Source organism: Balaenoptera musculus, chromosome 20 (assembly GCF_009873245.2).
Source record: "Balaenoptera musculus isolate JJ_BM4_2016_0621 chromosome 20, mBalMus1.pri.v3, whole genome shotgun sequence".
NCBI lineage: Eukaryota > Metazoa > Chordata > Mammalia > Artiodactyla > Balaenopteridae > Balaenoptera > Balaenoptera musculus.
In genome coordinates, this window is record NC_045804.1 from 52,532,427 (window position 1) to 52,554,957 (window position 22,531).

The 22,531-nt window shown below is 45.9% G+C and overlaps 1 protein-coding gene across 2 annotated transcripts in view; it reads left to right on the forward strand.

The window, feature by feature from the left end:
* The window catches only part of USP43 (ubiquitin specific peptidase 43), a 61,865-nt gene that overhangs the window by 26,070 nt on the left and 13,264 nt on the right, over positions 1–22,531 (forward strand). Inside the window, exons 4-14 of one of the 2 annotated variants that reach the window (XM_036835441.1) lie at positions 3,019–3,111; positions 5,055–5,190; positions 8,098–8,233; positions 9,528–9,663; positions 11,831–11,942; positions 15,263–15,366; positions 16,489–16,566; positions 17,353–17,479; positions 17,591–17,942; positions 20,051–20,209; positions 21,171–21,335. In XM_036835441.1, coding sequence (XP_036691336.1) covers positions 3,019–3,111; positions 5,055–5,190; positions 8,098–8,233; positions 9,528–9,663; positions 11,831–11,942; positions 15,263–15,366; positions 16,489–16,566; positions 17,353–17,479; positions 17,591–17,942; positions 20,051–20,209; positions 21,171–21,335 — 1,598 coding nt within the window. The remainder of the gene's footprint in view (positions 1–3,018; positions 3,112–5,054; positions 5,191–8,097; positions 8,234–9,527; positions 9,664–11,830; positions 11,943–15,262; positions 15,367–16,488; positions 16,567–17,352; positions 17,480–17,590; positions 17,943–20,050; positions 20,210–21,170; positions 21,336–22,531) is intronic. The other variant, XM_036835442.1, reaches the window with a different exon arrangement.

Sequence of the window (22,531 nt, forward strand, 5' to 3'; positions counted from 1 at the left end):
GGTGTCAGACGTATATTCAGCAGCAGTGAGAGGCCAGAATGTGAAACAAGCAGTGCCATTTCGGGACATTTGTAACCAGTAGAGAGCAAAGAACAGTTCTGAGTTTCAGCAGCAGGTGAGAGGCTGGCTTTGGAACAGAAGCAATTTGACAAGGAGGATGAATAGCTTAGGGAGATGGGCAAGTGAACATTGAAGGGCATTGGGGTGATTTCCTGTTTCTTTCCTCTGTGAGTACCTGGGAGATAGTAGGACAGGGCCGTGAAGCTCTGGGGGAGATGGCAAGGACGAAAGGACCCCCAGGCCACATCTGAGGTGTAGTTGGAGCCTGGAAACATCTGGAGTTTTCTGTGAAAGTGACACTGTCCTTCCCCCTGATCTGTTGGTCGCACTCACTATCCTCATTTCTCATCCTTTGAGGAACAGGTGCATTTCATGTCCTCTCTGTGGTTTATTATGAAAACAATATATTTTCCCCATTCTTTAAATACAAAATTAGGCCGTTCTGTGATTTCGCCAAACTACACATCTCTTGCTCCCTGCCAGAGATTCATGGCTTAATCTAAAGGCCATATCCCTGAATCAGTTGACTATGATGTAGCTGCAAGAAAAATGCAGCCTCGCTTAGTTTTAGTAGCTTTAAAGAAAAAATGAATAAGTCAAAGTAAAATATTCCTTCTCATTTGTTCGCTTAAATATGAAACAGGGATTTGGAAATTTCCCAAGGACAAAAATACATGTTTCAGGCCTGTGTTACGTCACGGTACGTGATGGGTGAGGGGAGGAGAAGGGAGGGAGAGAAGCTGGGGTGGCAGAGGGGCCCCCACAAATGGCGGGTCCCCCTGCTAGTTGGAGCTTGATGTCTGATGCATTCTCTTTACCAAAATATTGCTATGGTTTTCCCAGAGGGAAATTTACCAGAGAGTGATTGAACATTAAATACTCCGGTCTGTACTCCGGTCTGTTTTCTAAAATCATGGTTGGCATTCTATTAACTTGTATCCAGGAAAGCCTTCTTGCTATGAGCAGAGCACTTAGGGTCGCCTGGGACAACACCCTGAAAACCTCAGGGGTTCTTGCTGGGCCCTGGCTTTTTCTATTTTGTCTGCTCAATGGAAAACCAATCCAGCAGGACTGGTGCTTTCTGTCGAGATTCAGGAAACCTGATTCTGATCCCAGCTCCGGTTTCCTTGCTGACTTACCCTAGGGCTGTCCAGTGCTGAGAGCAGGGCCTGCGGCGGAGTATTTTCCCCTATTCCCAAGGAAATTCACGTAGATTTTAGGAGAAGGAATGTAGCATCCAGAAACCCCTTATATCTTGGAAGAATATGGAGCATTATATGATGAAGGAAATAAAATAAGAGCACCCGGGTGGAATATAAAACTTGACTTTCCCTCTCAGAGATACATGCTAAATATGGGAGTGTTAAATTTCAAAGAGCTTAAAGAATATAAATAAACTATGTGGATCTACTTGTACTAACGACTCTGAAGAAATGATGATGGTCATGGGCTCTGGAACCTGAGCCAGTTCTGCCACTTAAGAGCTATGTGGGGCTTCCCTGGTGGTGCAGTGGTTGAGAATCTGCCTGCCAATGCAGGGGACACGGGTTCGAGCCCTGGTCTGGGAAGATCCCACATGCCGCGGAGCAACTAGGCCCGTGAGCCACAATTACTGAGCCTGCGCGTCTGGAGCCTGTGCTCCGCAACAAGAGAGGCCGCGATAGTGAGAGGCCCGCGCACTGCGATGAAGAGTGGCCCCCACTTGCCACAACTAGAGAAAGCCCTCGCACAGAAACGAAGACCCAACACAACCATAAATAAATAAATAAATAAATAAAAGTAAATTAAAAAAATAAAAAAACGCAGTTCAAGTACTTTCTTTAAAAAAAAAAAAAGTTAAATCATCAAAAAAAAAAAAGAGCTGTGTGTCCTTGGGCAAGTGACTTAACCTCTCTGTGTTTCAGTTTTTTCTTCTGTAAAATGGGGATCATCCTGGTTACTATGGCTAGGGCAAGGGTTAATCCATACACAATGCCCAGTTTTTAGTAAATTCTTTCACCATTAGCTGTTACTACTAGCTGCTGTTTTCTGAGCTTTGTTTCCTTTAGCCGTACAGTAAGGCAGGTGGATTGCATCAGTGGTTCTCCGCCTGGCTGAACACTAGAGTCACCTGGGGAGCTTTTAAAATTCTGATGACTGTGCCTGTCTCTCCCTGCTTCCCTTGAAACAGAATCTCGAGGAGTGGGGCCTGGACATCTGCATTTGAAAACAGCACCCTATGTGATTCTGGGGCCCAGTGAGGCTGAGACCTTTGAGCTTGAAAGCTGGCACAGCATCTTTCTATTTGGAGGGGTTACAGCATCCCTTCCCATACTCAGCGCACTCATACATGTGACTAAACTTTATCCTTTCTAAGAAATTGAGATGAGTCACATAACATAAAATTAACCATGTTAAGTGTGCAATTCAGCAGAATGTACACCCACCATGGTGTGCAACCACCACTTTTTTCTCGTTCCAAACCATTTTCGTCACCCCCAAAAGAAAACCTGGTACCCATGAAGCAGTCACTCCCCAGGCCTCCCTCTTAGCACCTGGCAACCGCCAATCTGCTTTCTGTCCCTATGGCTTTACCCATTCTGGATATTTCATATAATTGGAATCATAAATATGTGGCCTTTGGTGCCTGGCTTCTTTTACTCACATGATGTTTTCAAGGTTCATTCATGTAACAAGTGTCAGGACCTCGTGGCTGAATAATAATCATTATGTGTCTATAACACATTTTGTTTACCCGTTTTACCCATTGATGGACACTTGAGTGGTATCCACCCTTTAACTATTGTGAATAATGCTGCCATGAACCTCTGTGTACAAGGATTTGAATAGCTGTTTTCAATTCTTTCTGGTATAGATCTCGGAGTGGAATTGCCATGGTGGCTCTCTAATTAACTTTTTGAGGAACTGCCAAACTGTTCAGTGTGATTAAACTTTAATGTGTACCCTCCACCCTCACAGATCTTCCTTGACCTGTCCCCACTGCCTGAAACAGAGCAACACCTTCGATCCTTTCCTGTGTGTGTCACTGCCTATCCCATTGCGACAGACGAGGTACGTGAGCATCATGCCCGTGAACTTGACTTCCATCCTTGGGAATCTTTTGGGCTTGCAGCTGCATTTTCTCTTTTGCTTCTCTGCCAAGCCTGGCAGCTTGGGGACATTCAACGATTGAATGGGACAATTAACGTGAAAGGTTACAGAGTCCCTTCTTTAGCCGAAGAAGGAATTATAAACATGCTTTTGTTTATCAGCCCTGTTGCCAGGCTTACATCTTTGGCCCATTCAGAAGCCGGCACCGGCCAGTTGGTACCACTCAATCAGACAGGGGCGAACTGGAGAAAATCTGTCACCCTCTGCTTTCCCCTGCTTTATTTCCAAATCCTTTTTCCTCTTAGTGAGGGTGTAGGAAAAGGTTTATTTAAGGAGCAAAGAAAAAGGAAAAGGGTTGTTGGGAGATATGAGGAAAAAAAAGAAAAGAGGAGGCAGGGTTAGGTACGAGGTGTGGTCGCTGCAAAAGTAAGAAGCACGTAGCGCAAGCGTCCCAGAAGTCCAGGGCTTAGCAGTGACTGTTAAGGCAATGGCCAGTGTCAGTCTCATGGAATTTTAGCAAACTATATGGGGCGCCTTCACTGTCATGGAAGGCGGCATTTCTTCCCTGGGTTCCTCATCTTTGTAAAAACCATTTCTCTTGCCCTCTGTCTGTTGACATCCTCTATCTTTAGGATGCAGTGAAGACATGACGGCTTTGTAAAGCCTTTCCTGGCAACTTAATCCCCCTTTCTGGTCTGAATTCCTGTGCTGCTGATTGTCTATGCCACAAATATAACACTGGCTTATCCTATCATCAGATGATGGCTACTGATAGATATGAGCTGTGATACCTGGCCTGATGCAGCATAGCACAGTGGTTAGGACCACTGACTCTGGGGCCAGACTGCCTGGGTTCAAGTCCCAGTTCTGCTAATTAGTTGTATGAATTCGATAATTACTGCAGTATAGAGCAGGGGAAACAGGAGCTGGAGGGGTGAGCCCTGGTGTGCTGCTGGGGGTAGTAGGAAGTAGAACCAGAGAGAGTCCAGAGAGGTTGGGGGGCAGAAGGGCTGTACCCCATCACCAAGGGAGAACTTCAGGAGGAAAGGAGAGCCTCACCAACAGTGTTGAGTTGTCCTGGAAGAAGAAGCTTGATTGCTCTACTTCTCAGACTTCGAAGTTTCTTTTTGCTTAAGATGATCTATTTCACAAACAGAACCTTGAGACTATATAGATCTGTACAGATGGTCCCTGACATCGTGATGGTTTGGTATACAATATTTTGACTTTACAATGGTACGAAAGTGATGCGCATTCAGTAGAAACGGTGCTTCACGTTTTGAATTTTGATCTTTTCCCAGATGAGCAGTATGAGGCATGGTCCTCTCTTGTGAGGCTGGGCAGGGGATCACCGCAGCTCCCGGTCCAGCCTGGTGATCACGAGGGTAAACAACCGATACACTTAAAATCCCTGTTTTTCACTTTCCGTAAAGTATTCAGTAAATTACATGAGCGATTCAACGCTTTATTAGCACGGAAGCTTTGTGTTAGATGATTTGGCCCAACTGTAGGCGAATGTAAGTGTTCTGAGCACGTTCAAGGTAGGCGGGGCTAAGCTGTGATGTTCGGTAGTTTAGTTTTATTAAATGTATTTTCGATTTAAGATAGTTTCAATTTACAATGAATGGGTTTATCGGGATGTAATCCCATCATAAGTTGAGGAAGGTCTGTATTGTGATTCTTAATCAAATATCTTTTATTTTTAACTTGCTGGAAAAGTACACTCAGCTGAGACCCTTGGAGATTTGCCTCTCCACTGCCACCTGGTGACAGCATACCTAAAGGGCAATGACCCAACCAGGAAGCAGAGATTTGCCTAAGCGCTGAACTTGATCCATTATCAGTGATGGTGGCAACAATCCATGTCAGTCCTTTAAGGATGTGGCCTCCTTCCTATTTTCCAGATTCTTGAGCGTCACCTTGGTCTTCCCCTCTAAGAGTCAGCAGTTCCTGCGGGTTGGCCTGGCCGTGCCAATCCTCAGCACTGTGGCAGCCCTGAGGAAGATGGTTGCAGAGGAAGGTGGCATCCCTGTGGATGAGGTGTGATGGGGCCTGGTGATGGGATGATGAATGCTACCTGGGCCGGCTGTCTAGGGTGTTTAGGTTAATTTCTGGCTCCCGGTGACTCCTGAGTGACTCATGAGTTTCTGTTTGATTAACAGTCCCTGGTGTCTGTGGTGACGGGTCCTTGAACTCTCCCTGCATTTTCACAGAACAACCGGAAAAGGATACCACCTTTGTCTTCCAAGAAAGTGACGATGATTATGATCATCATCATTTCAACAATAGCTGACTCTCAGTAGAGCTTACGAAGTGCTGAGTACCGTTCTATGAACTTTATAGCTCATTTACTCCTCACCACCATCCTGTGAGGTAGATATTACAGTTATCCTCATGTTAGCAAGCAGGCACTGAGAAGTTGAGTGACTTGCCCAAGGTCACACAGCTGGTAAGTGGCTGCGCCAGGATTTGAAATCAAACGCAGATGGTTTGATTTCACAACCACTATTCTATACTTTCACTCCCGAGAATATAAGCCAGGAGACTGAAGGGACAATACATGAACTATAAGGAACTAACTACTGAAGGAACTTGTGGTGTGTACATGAGAGAGGCAGTTTGGAGGAGAGTGGGATGGATGTGCTCCAATTTTTTTTTTTTTTTTTCTTTTTGAGCGTCTTGGTAAAGAGTTTGGATTCACTTGACTTTGGAGGGCAGACTCCTAACAGGAACCCCCATGAAAGGACAGGGTAGAAGTGATAGTGGTGAAAAGCAATGCAGTATGATGAAGAGGGCTCGCAGTGGGGTTCTAATGGTGATTCAGTCCCTTCTAGTTTTCTGACCTTGGACAAAGTAATTGGTCCTCTGTTTCTTTAACTGTAAAATGGAGATTTTACACTTCCCTGGTGACCTCGTGGGATTGTTTTCTAATTAAAGAGTATTTTTAACCTTTTTGTTAAGGAATAACATAGGTACAAGAAAGTGTCCATGTCTTAGGGTTATAACTTGTTGAATTTTTACATGCGTGCACATACGTGTAACCACCATGATTATTGAGGCTTTCCATCACCCCGGTGGACTCCTTCCTGCCCCCACCCAGTTAATCCCTCTGACCTCTCTCATCATTTTAATGAGGATCTCAACTGGGGAAAAAAATGTGTGTATCTTGCTTTATAAACCCAAAGTGCTATATGGGAATCTATAGTGAGGGAGAGAGTAGGACAGTGGGTGAGAGAGAGTCTTGGGGGAAAAAAGAGCAGTAATAAAAGATCAAAATGGGGGGAAGTCTAAGAGAGGTAGAGTTTGAAACTTTAAGAGATTAAAAGGACTGTCAGGAATTTAAAAGGCATGATGGGGACTTCCCTGGTGGTGCAGTGGTTAAGAGTCTGCCTGCCAATGCACGGGACATGGGTTTGAGCCCTGGTCCAGGAAGATCCCACATGCCACGGAGCAGCTAAGCCCGGGTGCCACAGCTACTGAGACTGTGCTCCAAAACCCCCGAGCCACAACTGCTGAGCCTGCGTGCCACAACTACTGAAGCCCATGTGTCTAGAGCCCATGCTCCGCAATAAGAGAAGCCACCACAATGAGAAGCCCGCACACCACAGCAAAGAGTAGCCCCCGCTCGCCGCAACTAGAGAAAGCCCACGCACAGCAATGAAGACCCAACACAGCCAAAACTAAATTAAAAAAAAAAAAGACTTATAAATAAATAAATAAATAAATAAATAAAAGGCATGATGTGTTTGTTCAGGGAGACAGGAGTCACTTGGGATTCCAAAGTCCACAGGTGGGCATTTTGATTGGAACTAAAACTCTATTGTGATATTTTGTTTTAACTGGCAAGTTTATTCCATCAGTGATCATGGACAAGTTTGGATTTATTTATATCATCTTATTTTATGCTTTCTATTTACCCTGCTTTTCTTTTGTTTCTTTTTTCTCTCCTTTACTGCTTCTTTTGGATGGAGCAATTTTTCTTTATTTCATCTCTTCTGGTTTGGGACATATACGTTATATTTCTATGCTCTTACTGGTTATCATTAAAATATCAACATGCATAACTAACAGAGTCTTATGTTAATCTTCCCAAACAACACAATTTATGCTTTAATTTCCCTTATACCTTTTTGATTTAGATATTATTGTAGATGGATGTTGTTATCCAGTGTTTGAATCCCTCTTCCCTTTTCTCACAGGTTACAGTAGTAGTAATAGTTGTTATCATTAGAGGTTTATATAGTCAATATGTATTTACACTTACCAATGTTTACCATTTCTTTGCTTTATCATTTCTTCTTTCAATTCAAGTTTTCCTTCTGAGGTCAGTTTCTTTGTTTTAACCCTGACATGTATCTTTTGTATCTTTTACAAGAGAATTTCTCAGCCAGTGTGCCTTGAATGGGTTATGTGTGCTGACTTGTTGGTTCCTTCAGCCCTTGAGGGGACAGAGTTGAGTCTTGGGAAGACAGGACCCTCAAGGCAGTCACTCCTCTCATCCACTACAAAACTAGCTTCTTCTGCTCACCTCAGTGTTCCACGAAAATATTTTCCACATATGATACAACATGCAAAAAGTTGGCAATACTATTTAAGAGTTCTTTGAGTGGAGTTCTGTTAGTGATAAGTACTCTCACTTTGCTTATCTGAAGTGGCTTCATTTTAGGCTTATTTTTGCACGATAGTTTAGCTGGGTATAAAACTTTAGATTTTCAGTTTTCTTCTCCCTACTCTTCCTTCAGCACTTTGATATTCTATTGTTGCAGTTGAGATGTCTGTGGTCAATCTAATTCTTACACCTACTGTGTTTTATTACTAAAAATAAGTAACCACTTAGGAAGAAGGAAAAGGTAAAAGAGAGGTTTCAGACTATCAGTCACTTTTAGACTGCTTCTTTGTTAAGTTCCCTTTGAGAAACAAGAGGGAAAATGATCCTCCTTATTCCAGGTGATCTTGGTTGAACTTCAAACCAGTGGACTCCAGCGGTCTTTCTTTGATGAAGAGGACTTGAATACTATTGCAGAGGGAGATAATGTGTATGCCTTCCAAGCCCCTCCATCACCTGGCCAGGAGATGCTCTCAGGTACAAGAGTGCTTTGCATAATTTTATTTGGATATTATGAGTTATAGGTTTGAGAGGATACTCATTGGGTGCTAAGGCATACGACACTTAATTTTAGTACTTGGAAATATCAGGCTTATTTTCTCTGATATTTGTTGTACAGATGGTTGATTATAAAAATTAATCAACTAAGACAGGGGTTCTTGAAACCTTAGTATCAGAGTCACCTGGAGGTCTTGTTTAAACAGATTTCTGAGCCCTACCCACAATGTTTTTGACTCCGTAGGCCAGGGGTGGGGCCTGAGAAATTACATGTCTAGCAAGTTCCCAGGTGATGCCGATGCTGCTGGTCCTGGTACCGCATTTTGAGAACCACTATTCAGAACAGGTGCTGGGGTAATCTTTGTCTTCAGGACTCCTATGGTTCAAGGTCAGTGCTTGAAGTAAAACTGTTACAAACTGGAGCAGTAGATGGCCAAAGAGATTATTAAATGACTTTTTGTTAACAGTCCCACTTCCCTATGTTAACTTTTCCTAAACTTCGGATAGGCAAAGATGGTCAGTTTCTGACAGCCTTTCATTGTAGGTCAGTATCCGTTTTGGTCCAATTAGCCAGTCAGTAAGGCTCATATTTAGAGGACCTTGTGCCAGTGTTACACTCATACTCCAGATGAATCCTATGCCCTGGACCATATCCTTGGCCAGCCTAGGTGGCAGGCAGGCTGTGGGAACCAAGTGTCTGCAGTTGCTCTGAGTCAACAGAGAGACTCTGGGCCTGGAACAGGACATTGACAGGCCCTGATTATGTGATAACTCAGTGAAATAGCCCTCATTTCAAATTCAATCACAGGACACATCTGTGCCTTAAAAGTAAAATTTCAGAGCTGATTGGAAATTGAGGATGGTCCAATTCCTCTACTTCCTCAACCATAAAGATTCTTACCTTCTCTCTGTACTCCTTAATTTTGGTGTTCTAAGAGAGCGGATACTCTACAGCTCTCTGATCAAAGCATACAAGCAACCAAAATCATTTTGGTGTATTTTTCAGATTGGCTTTGAAAAGTATTAATTAAAATCCCTGCCTATACTTTAAAATTGGCTGACCACAACAGCAAATTCACTACCATGTATATTATCTTATGCCAGGTGCCTGATGGAACAAGTGCCATGAACCTTAATATCACTTCCCCTGAAGCCCTCCAGTGTCTCCCAAGGGTGGTTAATGGATGATCAAAGAGAAGAGGGGCTAGAAGCCAGGGTTCTGACCCAGCGCAGCAGCTCCTTTAAGAACGCAAATGTAATTCTCGCCCTTCAGCTCGTCCATCTGGTCTACCCGTCTCCCCACACTTGGCAGTCCGCGAGGGTCAGCGATTATCCCTGCCCGTCCACAGTGAGACCACGGTGCTAATCCTCTTCTGTAATTTGGTGGGCTCAGGGCAGCAGGCCAGCAGGTATGTTTAACTTCATCCTTCTTTTACATGATGTCTGGGTTGTGTCGACATGTAGTTGGAATTTGCGCTAGAATAATTCTGATTTGAAAAAAATTAAATATCCATTCTCAAAGTTGATCAGCAAGGAGTAGGGAGTAACGTACTTCCTGATCAAGAGGATCAGAAATAACTGCCTTAAGCAGATGGCTAACATTGTCCTTAACAATTGAGTATCGGAGGTTTCCCTATTGGTTTTAGGAACAATGATTTTTGCTCTCACCATTATTTTATACTGTGTTGTAAGGCCTAGGCAGTGCAGTAAGACAAGGGAAAAAGAAACTGGCTATTGGAAAGAGGAGGTAAAATGACCACTATTTGCAAATAATATTATTTTCTATCCAGAAAACCAAGAACTTGAAAGTAATTAGAACTAATGAAAGAGTTCAGGAAAGTGACTGGTTGCATAACAAATATACAAAACCAGATAGTTTTCTTATAGAATGCAAATAAAATGTTTAAAAGATATTACTCCAAAGAAAAAATTTTAGATGGATAAAATGTTTGTAAAATTTATCTGGAAGAACAAACTCGTAAGAGTAGCCAGAAAATATTAGGGGCAGGAGAAAGAAGGAAGAGGGATTGTTCTAGTAAAACAGAATAAAGTTTTAATTATTAGAATATTGTGATATAGGCAGAAGAATATACACTTAAATCAATGACACAGAACAGGTCAAGTGTACTACAGTATTTGTTATATGATAAAAATGGTGTATTTCATATTAGTAAGGAGTGAATGAATTATTTAATACTAAGCCTGGGCTAACTGATATTTTGCTTTCTTTTTATTTTAAATAATCAATTTTTTTACTCCCGCCATAAATTCACATGTATAAATTGATTGGAGAGGTAATTACAGAAAAGGAAACCATAAAATAACTTGAAGGTAATGTAGGGGAATATTTATATCTTTGAGTTGGGGGCTATTTTAACACCTAAGGCAGGAGGCTATCAAGGAAAAGTCTAATGTTTTAAATACATTTAAAATGCTAAGCTAAAAGCAAATTTGAAAGGCAAAGCAAAACGAAGAAAAATATTTACATGTGACAGCTGAAAGATGCATATCCGTCACATAAAACCTAGCTCTCAGATTAGGGAGAGAAATAATATTCTTTTAGTAAAATGAGCCACAGAGATGAACATTAATTCACAGAAGAGATACAGGCATAGGTTAAAATATTCAGCTTCATTAGTAGTAGAAGAAATTCTGATGGCAATAGCAAGATGCTATACTTAACCTTTCAGACTATTAAAGAACTTTAAAAAAATTGATAATACTCATTCTGGGCAAGTGTCAAGAGAATGGGGCACATGCTTCACGGGTAAATTGGTGAAATTGGTGTGGCTTTTCTAGAGAGCAGGTTGGAAATAAATAGCTTTGGTCTTCTTTCCACTTCTGGAACTTTATCCCAAAGAAACAATTAGTCATGTGCACCCAAAGGCGTAGGCAAAAGAACGTGTGTAGTTCCTGCCATGAGCAAGCACTGCTTAAATAAAAAATTGGAAACAACCCAAATGCCTAGTAATAGAGGATAAGGTAAATAAACCCACCTGTCTATTCAACAATTGATGCCCAGTACCCTTGCCCATCCAGGTGCACCAGCTCATATTTATGCTGTATTTTAGCAAAGTTAATTCAACAGTAGCACATTCTTACCCCACTGGATCTTCACACAGCCTTGCAGGTGGGGCCAGAGAGCAGTCAGAGTTCAGTGGTTTGTCCAGAGGCACCCAGGGCAGAGCTGGAATTGACAGCCGGCAGTCTGGGCACCACACACTCATTGCTGCGTGCTCATGGGATCGGGATATGGAAAGCATTCCTAGTTGTGAGAATATTCCTGATACACAAAGCCATCGATGTGTCCACTGGGCTTATCTCTGCCTGGCTTTCCTCTGGGTCCTGTGTTCTCTTAGTCTGCTCTTTCTCTGGGGAAGAGGGTTTCCCAGCCACCTCTTTACACTGCCATGTCTCCATTCGTAACGAGGGTCTCAGATGGGCAATTTTGTATTGTGTTTTGTGCTCAACTCTTATCCAGTTGAGAGAAGCCAGTGAGTAGAGCCAATGCTCTTGACTGTTGGGTATTGTTGGTTTTTCTTTTGCCGAAATAACCTCATTTCCTTGGATTTCCAGGTTTGGGCCACCTTTCCTGATGAGGGAAGACAGAGCCATCTCATGGGTCCAGCTCCGTCAGTGCATTCTCAGCAAGGTCCGCTATCTCATGAAGAGCGAGGCTCCCGTACAGGTCAGTGTGTGTGTGTGTGTGTGTGTGTGTGTGTGTGTGTGTTGTCGGGGGGTGGGGTGTGGAGAGAGGGGTGTAGGAATCTAGTGGTAGCTCAGGAGAGACAAGCATTTGCTGTCAATGACAGTGTTCACACTGTCGTATCAAACAACTTTGATTTATATGCAAGAACATAACCGTTTTATGGTCCGTGCTGTTTCTCTCTTTGTGGCATTACAAAATACCTTTCATGGACGGAGCTTTTGCTCGTTAAATCTTTCAAAACATCATTGGAAGAAAGAGTGGGATTTACATCATTCATCTCAGTTTTGTATATTTATGGCTTCCCATAGTTCTTCCTGGATGGGAGCTTATTGTAATAAACTGTAACTTATACATTTGGATCAAAAACTTCAAGGGACTTGAGGTATAACTTCTGTGGAAAATTAAAATCGATATTTATGTCCAAATATGAAAACCTAGGTATTAAAACAATTTTGTCCAGTTTTCGAAAAACAGGTTAAAAACTCAAGGGGAAACACCTTTTTGCCTTGCTCATTTATTTATTCTCAGACTGGTAGTTTCCAAATAAAAACAACAAATTCTAAAACCATTCCTTTCAGCCCCGATATTATCAGAACCTGTTCTGATGCCTGCTTGGCATAGAAGACTTTGACATGTTTAGGGACACATCAGTAGCCTCAGAATTTTGTTTTCCCCCAACTACTCTCTAAGTAAGAACTTTTCATTTGGGGGATGTACCAAACATTTCAGAGGGATTTCTGCATAGTTCTTCGTAATTCACGTGCCTTCCTGCTTCGGGAAAACCGTACATTTGATTCGGGATTTACACCAAATACCAGTTTGCTTAAGACCTTTTCTACATTTGTACCAAATCTTTATCTCCAAAGGATTTTTGCTTCATGAACTGCCCAGCAGATCTGCCATGGCGCCCAAATTAGAAACTCGAACTTCTCCCCAAGTAGGTCAGAATATCTAGTAATAGCTTTAGCTTTCCCCAAACCCTGTGCTCCTGGCTGTTGAGAGTGGATGAAACGGCTTTCATGCAGACGTTGAACTCAGCTGTTCTTATTCTCCCCCTGGTCTCCCATGTGCTTTTGCCTCTGCATCTCTCCAGTCATTTCAATTTTAGAGACCGATGAAGCAGTCAGTGGGGCCTGCAAAAGTCTAATACAGGCAACCTCCAACTCAGCTATGGACGCTTGTCCACAGATACATTGACAAATATGTGGATGCCCATGGTTTTATGTAAGAATAATGTGTTCTAAGTGGTTGTGAGGCTCCCAGGCTAGCTCACCCATCCAACCCATAGGCTTTTATATTTTGGTTTTTTGTTGTTGTTGTTGTTTTGGCCGCTCTGCCTGGCTTGCGGCATCTTAGTTCCCCGACCAGGGATCGAACCCTGGCCCCAGCGGTGAAAGCGCCGAGTCCTAACCAGCTGACCGCCAGGGAATTCCCAAAGCTTTTATATTTTGAAGCGTTTGAAAAGAATTTGAAAAGAATTGGTAATAATTTGGAAAGAATCCTGTCAGCCTTCTCAACATTGAACCAAAGAGATTAAAAGTAGTGAACATATATTGAAGGTTCCAAAGTGAATTTCCCTAGCCGAGAATAAAGGACAGGAAAATGTCTCTTACAAAAATGACCGATTTGCTGGATGGGATTAATTTGCATGAATTATGAAAAAAAGAGATTGATCATTGCGTAGGAATTTTTCTGGTTCCTTTGTAAATTTTCGTTGTGGGCAGGCAGGGCGAGCTGCTTCCATGCAGTGTAGGTGCCTTATTATGTTGCCATCCAAACAGCAAGACTCCATTAGGGGTGCCAGGAAAAAGAGCTTCCCCCCCAGATTTAACTAACTTCTCCTTGGGAAGTACACCCTCGCAGGGCCAGCCCTGAATCCAAGCCCCTGAAGTCAGCTTGCTTCCAGCCATCAGTTTTGTGTTTGCTGAAGCGGCAGGTCAGCTAGAGTATAGGTATAGTCCAGTGAGGCGTCCACACTCCCCAAATGTCACACTTATTGCTCCTCTCCCCGTCAGCTGCCACAGTCCAGGAGTCGGCTCACAGCTCCCTGAGTATGTTTTGGGTCACACTGTCTTTGCCCTATTCCTGTTTCTTTAAATTATAATGTTTTCCCTCTCTTCTCCTGCCTGAATTCAACCTACATTTCATCATTGTTTTTTAAGTAGAGATTTCTGCCACTTATCTTTGCCAGAGTTTGTAAGAACATTTCATTTTTTTCTAGTCGTGGCCAAGGTCATCAGTGACAATTTTAAGAACTGTATTTCCATTGCTTGAAGAGACCATTGATTTTATTTTTTTTAGACATTGTGGTAAAATGTATGTAATGTGTATTGTAACCGTTTACAAATGTACATTAATTATATTCATCATGCTGCATAACCATCACCACTATACTCCCCAGATTTTTCACCATACCCACAAAAATTATACCCATTAAATAATAACTCCCTGTTGCCCCAGCCCCTAGCCCGTGAGAACCTCCGTTCTACTTTCTGTCTCTATGAATTTGGCTACTCTAGGGACCTCATATAAACAGAATCATACAATATTTGCCCTCCTGTGTCTGGTTTATTTCACTAAGCAAAATATTTTCAAGGTCCATCCATGTTGTAGCATGCATCTGAATTTTCTTCCTTTTGAAGGCTGAGTAATATTCCATTGTGCATATATACCACATTTTGTTTATCCATCCATCTGTTGATGGATACTTGGTTGCTTCTACCTGTTGACTATTGTGAATAAGGCTGTTTAAGGCTCAGTTCAGTTTCAGAAAAGTTAAAATATGAAAAAAATGTCCATCTTAGAATAACAACATAGGTGGTATTTCTTTTATGCAGCCTATTTCGACATGTATAAATACTTATGTAGCATTTGAGACGTAAAATGTACACTAACTTGCTTTTAGATAATTGCCTCATTTTGGTAATCTGGTGACGATAATAATCATCTTAATAAAGTAAATTAGCTGTTAATAATTAATGAACAGAATTGGTTTAATTCCCCATTAACTGTGCCAACATTTGCTCCAATTAAACCTGTGTTATTTTAAATCACCGTGTTCATTGTTTTGGAGAATTTAACGTGTTACACAGTATTAGATCACTATGTTAAAAGGTATAGGGTATATCTTCTAAAAAAAACTGAAGCCTTTATATCTCTGGATTTGGAATAATTATTAAGGGCATATTCAAAATACACTCTAAGCAAAATGTTACATTTTCTGAGTAACTTCTCTGCACTTAACCGTCTGATTCGCACCAACATGTGTGATGACCTGCTTTCTGTTCTCGGCCTGGCAGAACCTGGGGTCACTGTTCTCCATCCGGGTTGTGGGGCTGTCCCTGGCCTGCAGCTACTTGTCCCCCAAGGACAGCCAGCCCCTCCATCACTGGGCAGTTGACAGGTAAGGGGGCGCTCCAGACGTGGTAAGAGAATGCATTCGTTCCCACCTGACTAGACTCCTTCAAGGCTGTGTATCAGTAAGACTGACGACAATCTTAGCTGCCCTTGGTCTTCAGCACCAGCGCCTGGGTTAGGTCCTTATACACATTCTGTGCTTTCAACCCTCATGTCTAGAGCAGGACCGACGGCCACTTCAGAGATGGGGAGACACTGAGGTTCCCAAAGATTAGTGAATTTACGCACATTCACGCGGCTGGTTAAGGACCGTGTACCTTCCGTGAGCTCAAAACCTGTTTTTGAATCATCTTGGTGACAGTTAGGGATGCATGTGACATCTCCACTTTTTTCTTGCAATACATTCAAAACCTTCTTTTAGGTGCAGACCCTCCTGTCTGTCACTTGTATATATGCATCTTGGTTGTTTTTTGTTTTTTTTTTTGGCCACGCCACGCGGCTTGCAGGATCTTAGTTCCCTGACCAGGGATCGAACCCATGCCCCATGCAGTGGAAGCATGGAGCCCTAACCACTGGGCCGCCAGGGAAGTCCCCATATGTGTCTTGTTGATTTCACATCTTCCACTCCCTCCTTGTCCTGTCTCTTCTGCATTAAGGCCAGACAACCTCTTCTGAAATGGGCTGAGCCCAAGCAACTGGAGAGAGCGATGGGCTGATTCACACTGAGATTTTCTGGGCATGGGAGGGTCTGGAAGGGGAAGACCTTTTAGGTCGTGGAGGCAGACCGGCAGGTGCTCCTTTCACTGTGCAGTGGAGGAAAACCTAGCAGCTCGTTTGAGGCACCGTCAGAACTGGGTATTTGCTGAGGACGTTCAAGCAGAACGGCCCCCTCGACACTGAGAAGATGGCTGGGGCTGCAGTGGGAGGGCTGAGTCGTGGCCTTGCAGCCACCAAATCCTCGGAGCTCGCCAGCTCCCAGGGGAGCAAGGACAGAGGCTTCAGGGGTAGATTAAGGACAAAGTCTTCTGCAGACAGCACCTCCCCAGACCCCTGACCTCGGTTTCCATGCAGCTTTGGACATCTCTGTTGGGAACATCAGTCCCGGGGCTGGAGGAGAGAGTGCGAAGCAGGCTGCATGCCTTTGATGGGCTCCCTGTTCTCTCATCAGGGCTCTGCACCTCAGGAGGCCGGGAGGCCCCCCGCACATCAAACTGGCCGTGGAGTGGGACAGTGGCGCCAAAGAGCAGTGAGTCCAGCAGAGCCCAGCTCTGGCAGAGGAGACGGGGCCTGTCCGTGCACACGGACCTTCCTGCGCCAGTTCCCCTGATGTGACAGTGGGGTGTACGATGCCCCCCGGATGCCGTGTGGCCCATTCCTCAGAGGAGCCCCCATGGCAATTGTCTGTATATAAACAACAGTGACAGGAGGAGTAATAACGATGGCTGTGGGTGGTGTGAGTGGTGGTAACAGTCACAGTTGGAAATGGTGAGGTGACACTTACCCCGTGCCAGCCACTGCTCCGAGCACATTACATCCATGCAGTTTATTTCATGCATCGGTTCCTGTGCGGTAGGTCCGACCCAAATCCACATCGTCAGATGTGGAAACTGAGGCACAGAGAGGTTAAACGGTTGCTCAGTGTCACACAGCCCCTGCCTGGCAGAGCCGGGCTTTGAACCCAGACTGTCGCCTCAAGTCCATGCTCTTAATCACTCAGCGTGGCTGCTTCTCTAACACCGAGTGCCTCTGCCCGACTTCGGGAAAGGACACTGTTCAGCCCGGCGAGTGTTTATTAATCTCCTACTAGGTGCCAGGCCCTGCACCACGACATGAAACAAAAATGAGTAAGCCAGGGGCTCGGTCCCTCTCTGGGTCCGTGGGGGGACTGAGAAGTCCAGTAAAAGCGAGTGGGTGCCCCGGGAGCCCTGGCGAGGGGGCCTTTGCCTCCCGGGCAGATGCTTTGCACCCCGTTAGCTGGGAGTAGGGCCCCCTCAGGGGTGAGACCCTGCGTGCCTCTGTCTGCTCCCCGCAGCCTGTTCGGGAGCATCCAGGAGGAGCGGGTCCAGGACGCGGACAGCGTGTGGCGGCAGCAGCAAGCCCACCAGCAGCAGAGCTGCACCCTGGACGAGTGTTTCCAGTTCTACACCAAGGAGGAGCAGGTCCGGCCCTGGGGGCCACGCCCCTTCCGGCCCGGCATCCGGGGCCTGTCAGTGGGTGGGTCACGACCTCGGGAGGGGTGTGGCTTACGGTCCCGGTGGCTTCCCTTCCAGCTGGCCCAGGACGATGCGTGGCGGTGTCCCCACTGCCGGGCGCTGCAGCAGGGCGTGGTGAAGCTGAGCCTGTGGACCCTGCCCGACATCCTTATCATCCACCTCAAACGGTTCTGCCAGGTGGGCGAGAGGAGAAACAAGCTCTCCACGCTGGTGAAGTTCCCGCTCGCCGGCCTCGACATGGCTCCCCATGTGGCCCAGAGAAGCACGGGCCCCAAGGCCGCCCCGGGCCCCTGGCCTCCTTCCTGGAAGCAGCCGGCCTGCCTGCCCACCAGCTACCCACCAGACTTCCTGTACGACCTGTACGCGGTCTGCAACCACCACGGCAGTTTGCAAGGTGGGCATTACACAGGTGAGCCTGCCTCGCGGCCCGTGGCTGCGGCCCGGGCCTCCAGATGCCCGGGGAAGGGGCACCCCTGGGATTGCCGAGCTCGCTCGGGCACTCGGCACCAGCTGAGCCCTGACCCGCTGCACACCGGGCACCTGCCGGGGGTGGGGTGGTGGCGTCTGGTCCAAGCGTCGAGCCGAGGTCCGTGGGGGGTTGGAATAGAAAGTTAGTTACAGCCTGAGTTTTTGACCGTGTCGGATACCAGAGGGTAGCTGTTGGAGCCCAGAAAGTGCCATTTATCCTCGTTTGTGACTCAACGCAGGGACTCCTACTTATCAGATTCGGTATTTTTTATTTCTACGGGGTACCTTTAATTGTTAATCCCTCAGAGGAACTTGGAGAGAATGAAGGCTGGAAGGACAGAAACAAAGAGCTTGGCAGCTCGTTCAGTTGTTCATAATCGTGTACCTTGGTCTCTTCTAGAATAATATAAAGTATTTCATTTTTGAAAAAATGCTTGAAAATATTTCATTTTTTTGAAAAATGCTCTATTCCTAGTGTACTAATGAACCTGCAATTTGGAAAGCACCAGACTGTATAAAAATTCAGGATCATCGCTCATTCATTCATTGAACAAATATTTATGAAGTCCCCATTCTATGCCAAACCCTGGGCTAGGTGCTGGAGTCTCGGTGATGAACAAGACAGATAGGAGTCCCGCCCTCATGGGACTAGTTTCAGACAGACAATAAAAAGGTGCTTGTCCCTTTAGTACTTTCCCTACTTGGTATCATGAAAAGGTGATTGGTTGATGTGTCTGAGATACAGATAAGGCCTCCCTGAGGATGTTACCTTTAGGTCAAGATCTGAAGGATGAGGTGGAACTAGCTGTGTGAATAAGGGGAGGAAAACATGGGCAGAGCTACCAGCCTGTGTGAAGGCCCTGAGGTGGAGTTTGTGTGTTTAAGAATTGATGAAAGCCTGTTGTGGCTGAAGGGGAAAGTGACATAAGATGGGGCTGGGTCCGAAGGCCCTGTGGGCCACGGACAAGAGTTTGCACTGTTTTCAGAGGGTGATGGGAAGCCATTAAAAGGTTTTAGGCAGAGGAATAAAGACATAATCTAGTTCACAAACTGAGGTCTTAGCTCGAGCAGAGAATTGGGCGGAGCAAGAGTGGAAATGGGAATTCCAGTTAGGAGGAAGTTTCTGGGGCTCAAGGGAGAGATGGTGTTGGCTGGGACTTGGGTGATGACAGGGTATTCAAGACATATTTTGGAAAGGGGATCAGTGAGACTGGCTTTTGGACCCAGCGTGGGGTGGGAGAGAAAAGAAGGAGCAGAGACGAACTTCTCCGTGCCTGCCCTGGGCTGGTACAGGAGCCAGCAAAGTGTGGCTTGTGGGCCACATCCAGCCTGGCACCCGTATTTGTACAGCCCATGAGTCAAAAATGGTTTTTACATTTTAAAAAGTGGTTTAAAAAAACCCAACCAAAACAACAAGAGTACATGGCAGAGACCGTATGTGGCCATTGGGGACCTGCAGAGCCTGAGACATTGTCTGTTTGGCCCATTACAGAAAAAAGTTGGCTGACTTCCGAGTTAGTAGGTTATGGAGCCATTTACTGAGGTGTGGAGGGAAAGGAGAGGACTATTCCTCGTACTTGTTTAGAAGGTGGTGAGAATCTTATTTATGAACATCTTCTTAAGTGTTTGACTGCAGTTCTTAGGTAGGAAAGAAGTGTACCATAATCCCAACTGCCTATTTTCCTTGCGTACTGAATCAGAGACATGCATTTTGAAGGTCCTCAAAAGAACGGGGGTGAACATTGGCCTTATTGCCTGGGTACTCCCATAAATATTATAAATCGGGACTCCCTCTTATTGGAGAGTTTGCCTGAACAAGCTCTACAACGTAAGGATTCAGCTTGTGTGGTAACAGATCAGTTGATCAGTGAGCATCTGGGTGTGTAACTGGTCATCCTTGCTGATTCTGCCAGATTCATTTCTGGCTAAAAATGGTCCAGCGTTTCTCATTCTATTACAAACGTCCGTTTTTCAGCCATGCCCGTGGGAAATGTCTTCCTGCTTTGGGGGGGCTCCAATAATGGGGACTTGGGGTTTGGACCTTCGCAGCCTACTGCCGGAACTCTCTGGACGGCCAGTGGTACAGTTACGACGACAGCACGGTGGAACCGCTTCTAGAAGATGAGGTCAACACGCGAGGGGCTTACATCCTGTTTTATCAGAAGACAAACAGCATCCCTCCCTGGTCAGCCAGCAGCTCCATGAGAGGTAGGTTTTGCTGCTCCTTACAGGAGAGGGGAGGACTGGGAACGGGCAGCATGCTGTATCAAACATCGAGGACCCGGAGAGGTCGGCAGGGATCTGAAAGAGGAAGCTTTGCTGCTACAGAGCCATGTAGAGCCCTACAGACTAGCGTCCCATTTGCAAGGACGTGGGAGGGACACACTGAAATCCAAGAACGGGAAAAGGAATAATATTTTGTATCTGTGGCAGGTGGCTCTTGGGAGCATGGGATTCCATATTTCCGCTCTCACCCGTATTGAGCCAGGTCTTCATTAAGCTTGTGCAGTATAACCCTGCATTAGTCCCGGCAGAACGGGAAGCGCAGTTATAAGGGATGAGGGACCTTAATAGGAAATAGCTGCTTAACCACACCCCAGGGATACGTTTATTAGACAACCTCAAACTTGCTTGGCAGTCTGGAGATGGACAAGAAGGGTCAAAACGGACCTTTTTGTGTGACAGCTTTCACTCTGCGAACCAGCCATCCTCACTTTGGAGCGAAAGAACATTTTCTAGAAAATGACTCAGATTTCCTGCGCCCAGATTGTTGGAAAATGGCCAAGTAAAACCAAGATGCCCCAGCAGGTCTAAACCCACCGTAATGCAAAGTCTGCCTTCTTTTCACAGAAGGTAGACGTGGCGAGAGTGAAAAACACGCCATATTTAGAAAACTGGACCTGGCGACCAGTAATTTCACGAAAAGGCTTTCAGTTCTCATCAACATTCTGTCCTTTCTGTGCCCGAGTGCCTCTCCCTAAATGTGTCGGCTTGGTCTCATGGTTCGTCAGTTACAGGTTCTCCTCCAGCGATTCGCTCTCGTTTCTGCAATTCTACTCTGGTTCTGCAGCTCCGGGCTCGGGGATGGGACTCTGGCCGTGAGAGGCGCCCGGGGGGCCCCGAAGGATGGAGTTGGGTCCAGCCTGCCCTCTCTGTGCCCCGTCTACAGGTTCCACCAGCTCCTCCCTGTCGGATCACTGGCTCCTCCGGCTCGGGAGCAGTGATGGTAGCATGAGGGGCAGCCTGCTGTCCTGGAGCTCCACCCCCGGCCCTGCCCGGCCCCAGCTGCCTGGGCCCGCCTTCTGCACCAAGAGCCTCCCCAGCCAAGAAAAGGGTACGTTCGGTCACGTTGGTTAAACTTGCTGATCTTACTGTCATTTTCTGTAACGACCGTCACTCCTCAACTTTATGAAGGTGCTGGCACCTCAGGGCTCGGAGTGTATAGAGTCCCTCGGTACGAGAGGTTTATTTATTTCCCAAATCGGGGCTCTCAGGACCTGGCCCGCCCCCGCCCACTACCCCTGGCTGCAGGTACCTTCTTTCTCCGCTCCCTGGAGCTGACCATCTAAAGGGGGCCAACAACACATCAACGAGTGAATGAATTTCATGACGGGATGTAAAGCAGGGATAAGGGCGAACAGGTAAATCATCAAAGGAAGAAGGTATCTAGGCCAGGGGTGGGGGAGAAAGGATGCAGAGGGCCCGTTAGGCAGGGCGGGTGGGGAAGGCCTTTCCGAGGAGGTGAGTTTGGAGCAGAGGCCTGAGTGTGAGTGAGTCGTGTAAAGTCTGGGCATGTGCTCCGCACTATCAGGGTGAGGGCTGTGAGGTGGGAGTGAGCGTGGGATGGGGGGTAGGGGGGTGCAGGAGAGACCAGAGCTGTGGCCAGAGCACAGTGAGTGAGGAGGAGAGTGATAGGAGGTAGTTGGGAGCGTGCCTTTGGCACATGGTACCAAGTTTGCATTGTATTCCAATTGCGGGGGTGGGTGGGAGCTCCTGGGAAATTTGAGCAGCAAGTAATCAATCTGATACTTTTACAAAGCCTACTTTGGCTGCTGTGTGAATGCGTCACAGGAAGGGTAAGAAGCCAGAAGGCCAGCTGGGAGGTCTGGCTGTGGTTTTCCAGGCGAGAGCGGGTGGTGGCTTGGATTAGTGTGTTAGGTACGAGGTGGTCAGATTCGGGGTATATTTGTCCTTGATTTTTTTTTTAAATAAATTTTATTTATTTATTTATTTATTTTTTGGCTGTGTTGGGTCTCCGTTTCTGTGCGAGGGCTTTCTCCAGTTGCGGCGAGCGGGGGCCACTCTTAATCGCGGTGCGTGGGCCTCTCACTGTCGCGGCCTCTCCTGTTGCGGAGCACAGGCTCCAGACGCGCAGGCTCAGTAGTTGTGGCTCACGGGCTTAGTTGCTCCGTGGCATGTGGGATCTTCCCAGACCAGGGCTCGAACCCGTGTCCCCTGCATTGGCAGGCAGACTCTCAACCACTGCGCCACCAGGGAAGCCCAAATTCGGGGTATATTTGAAGATAGAGC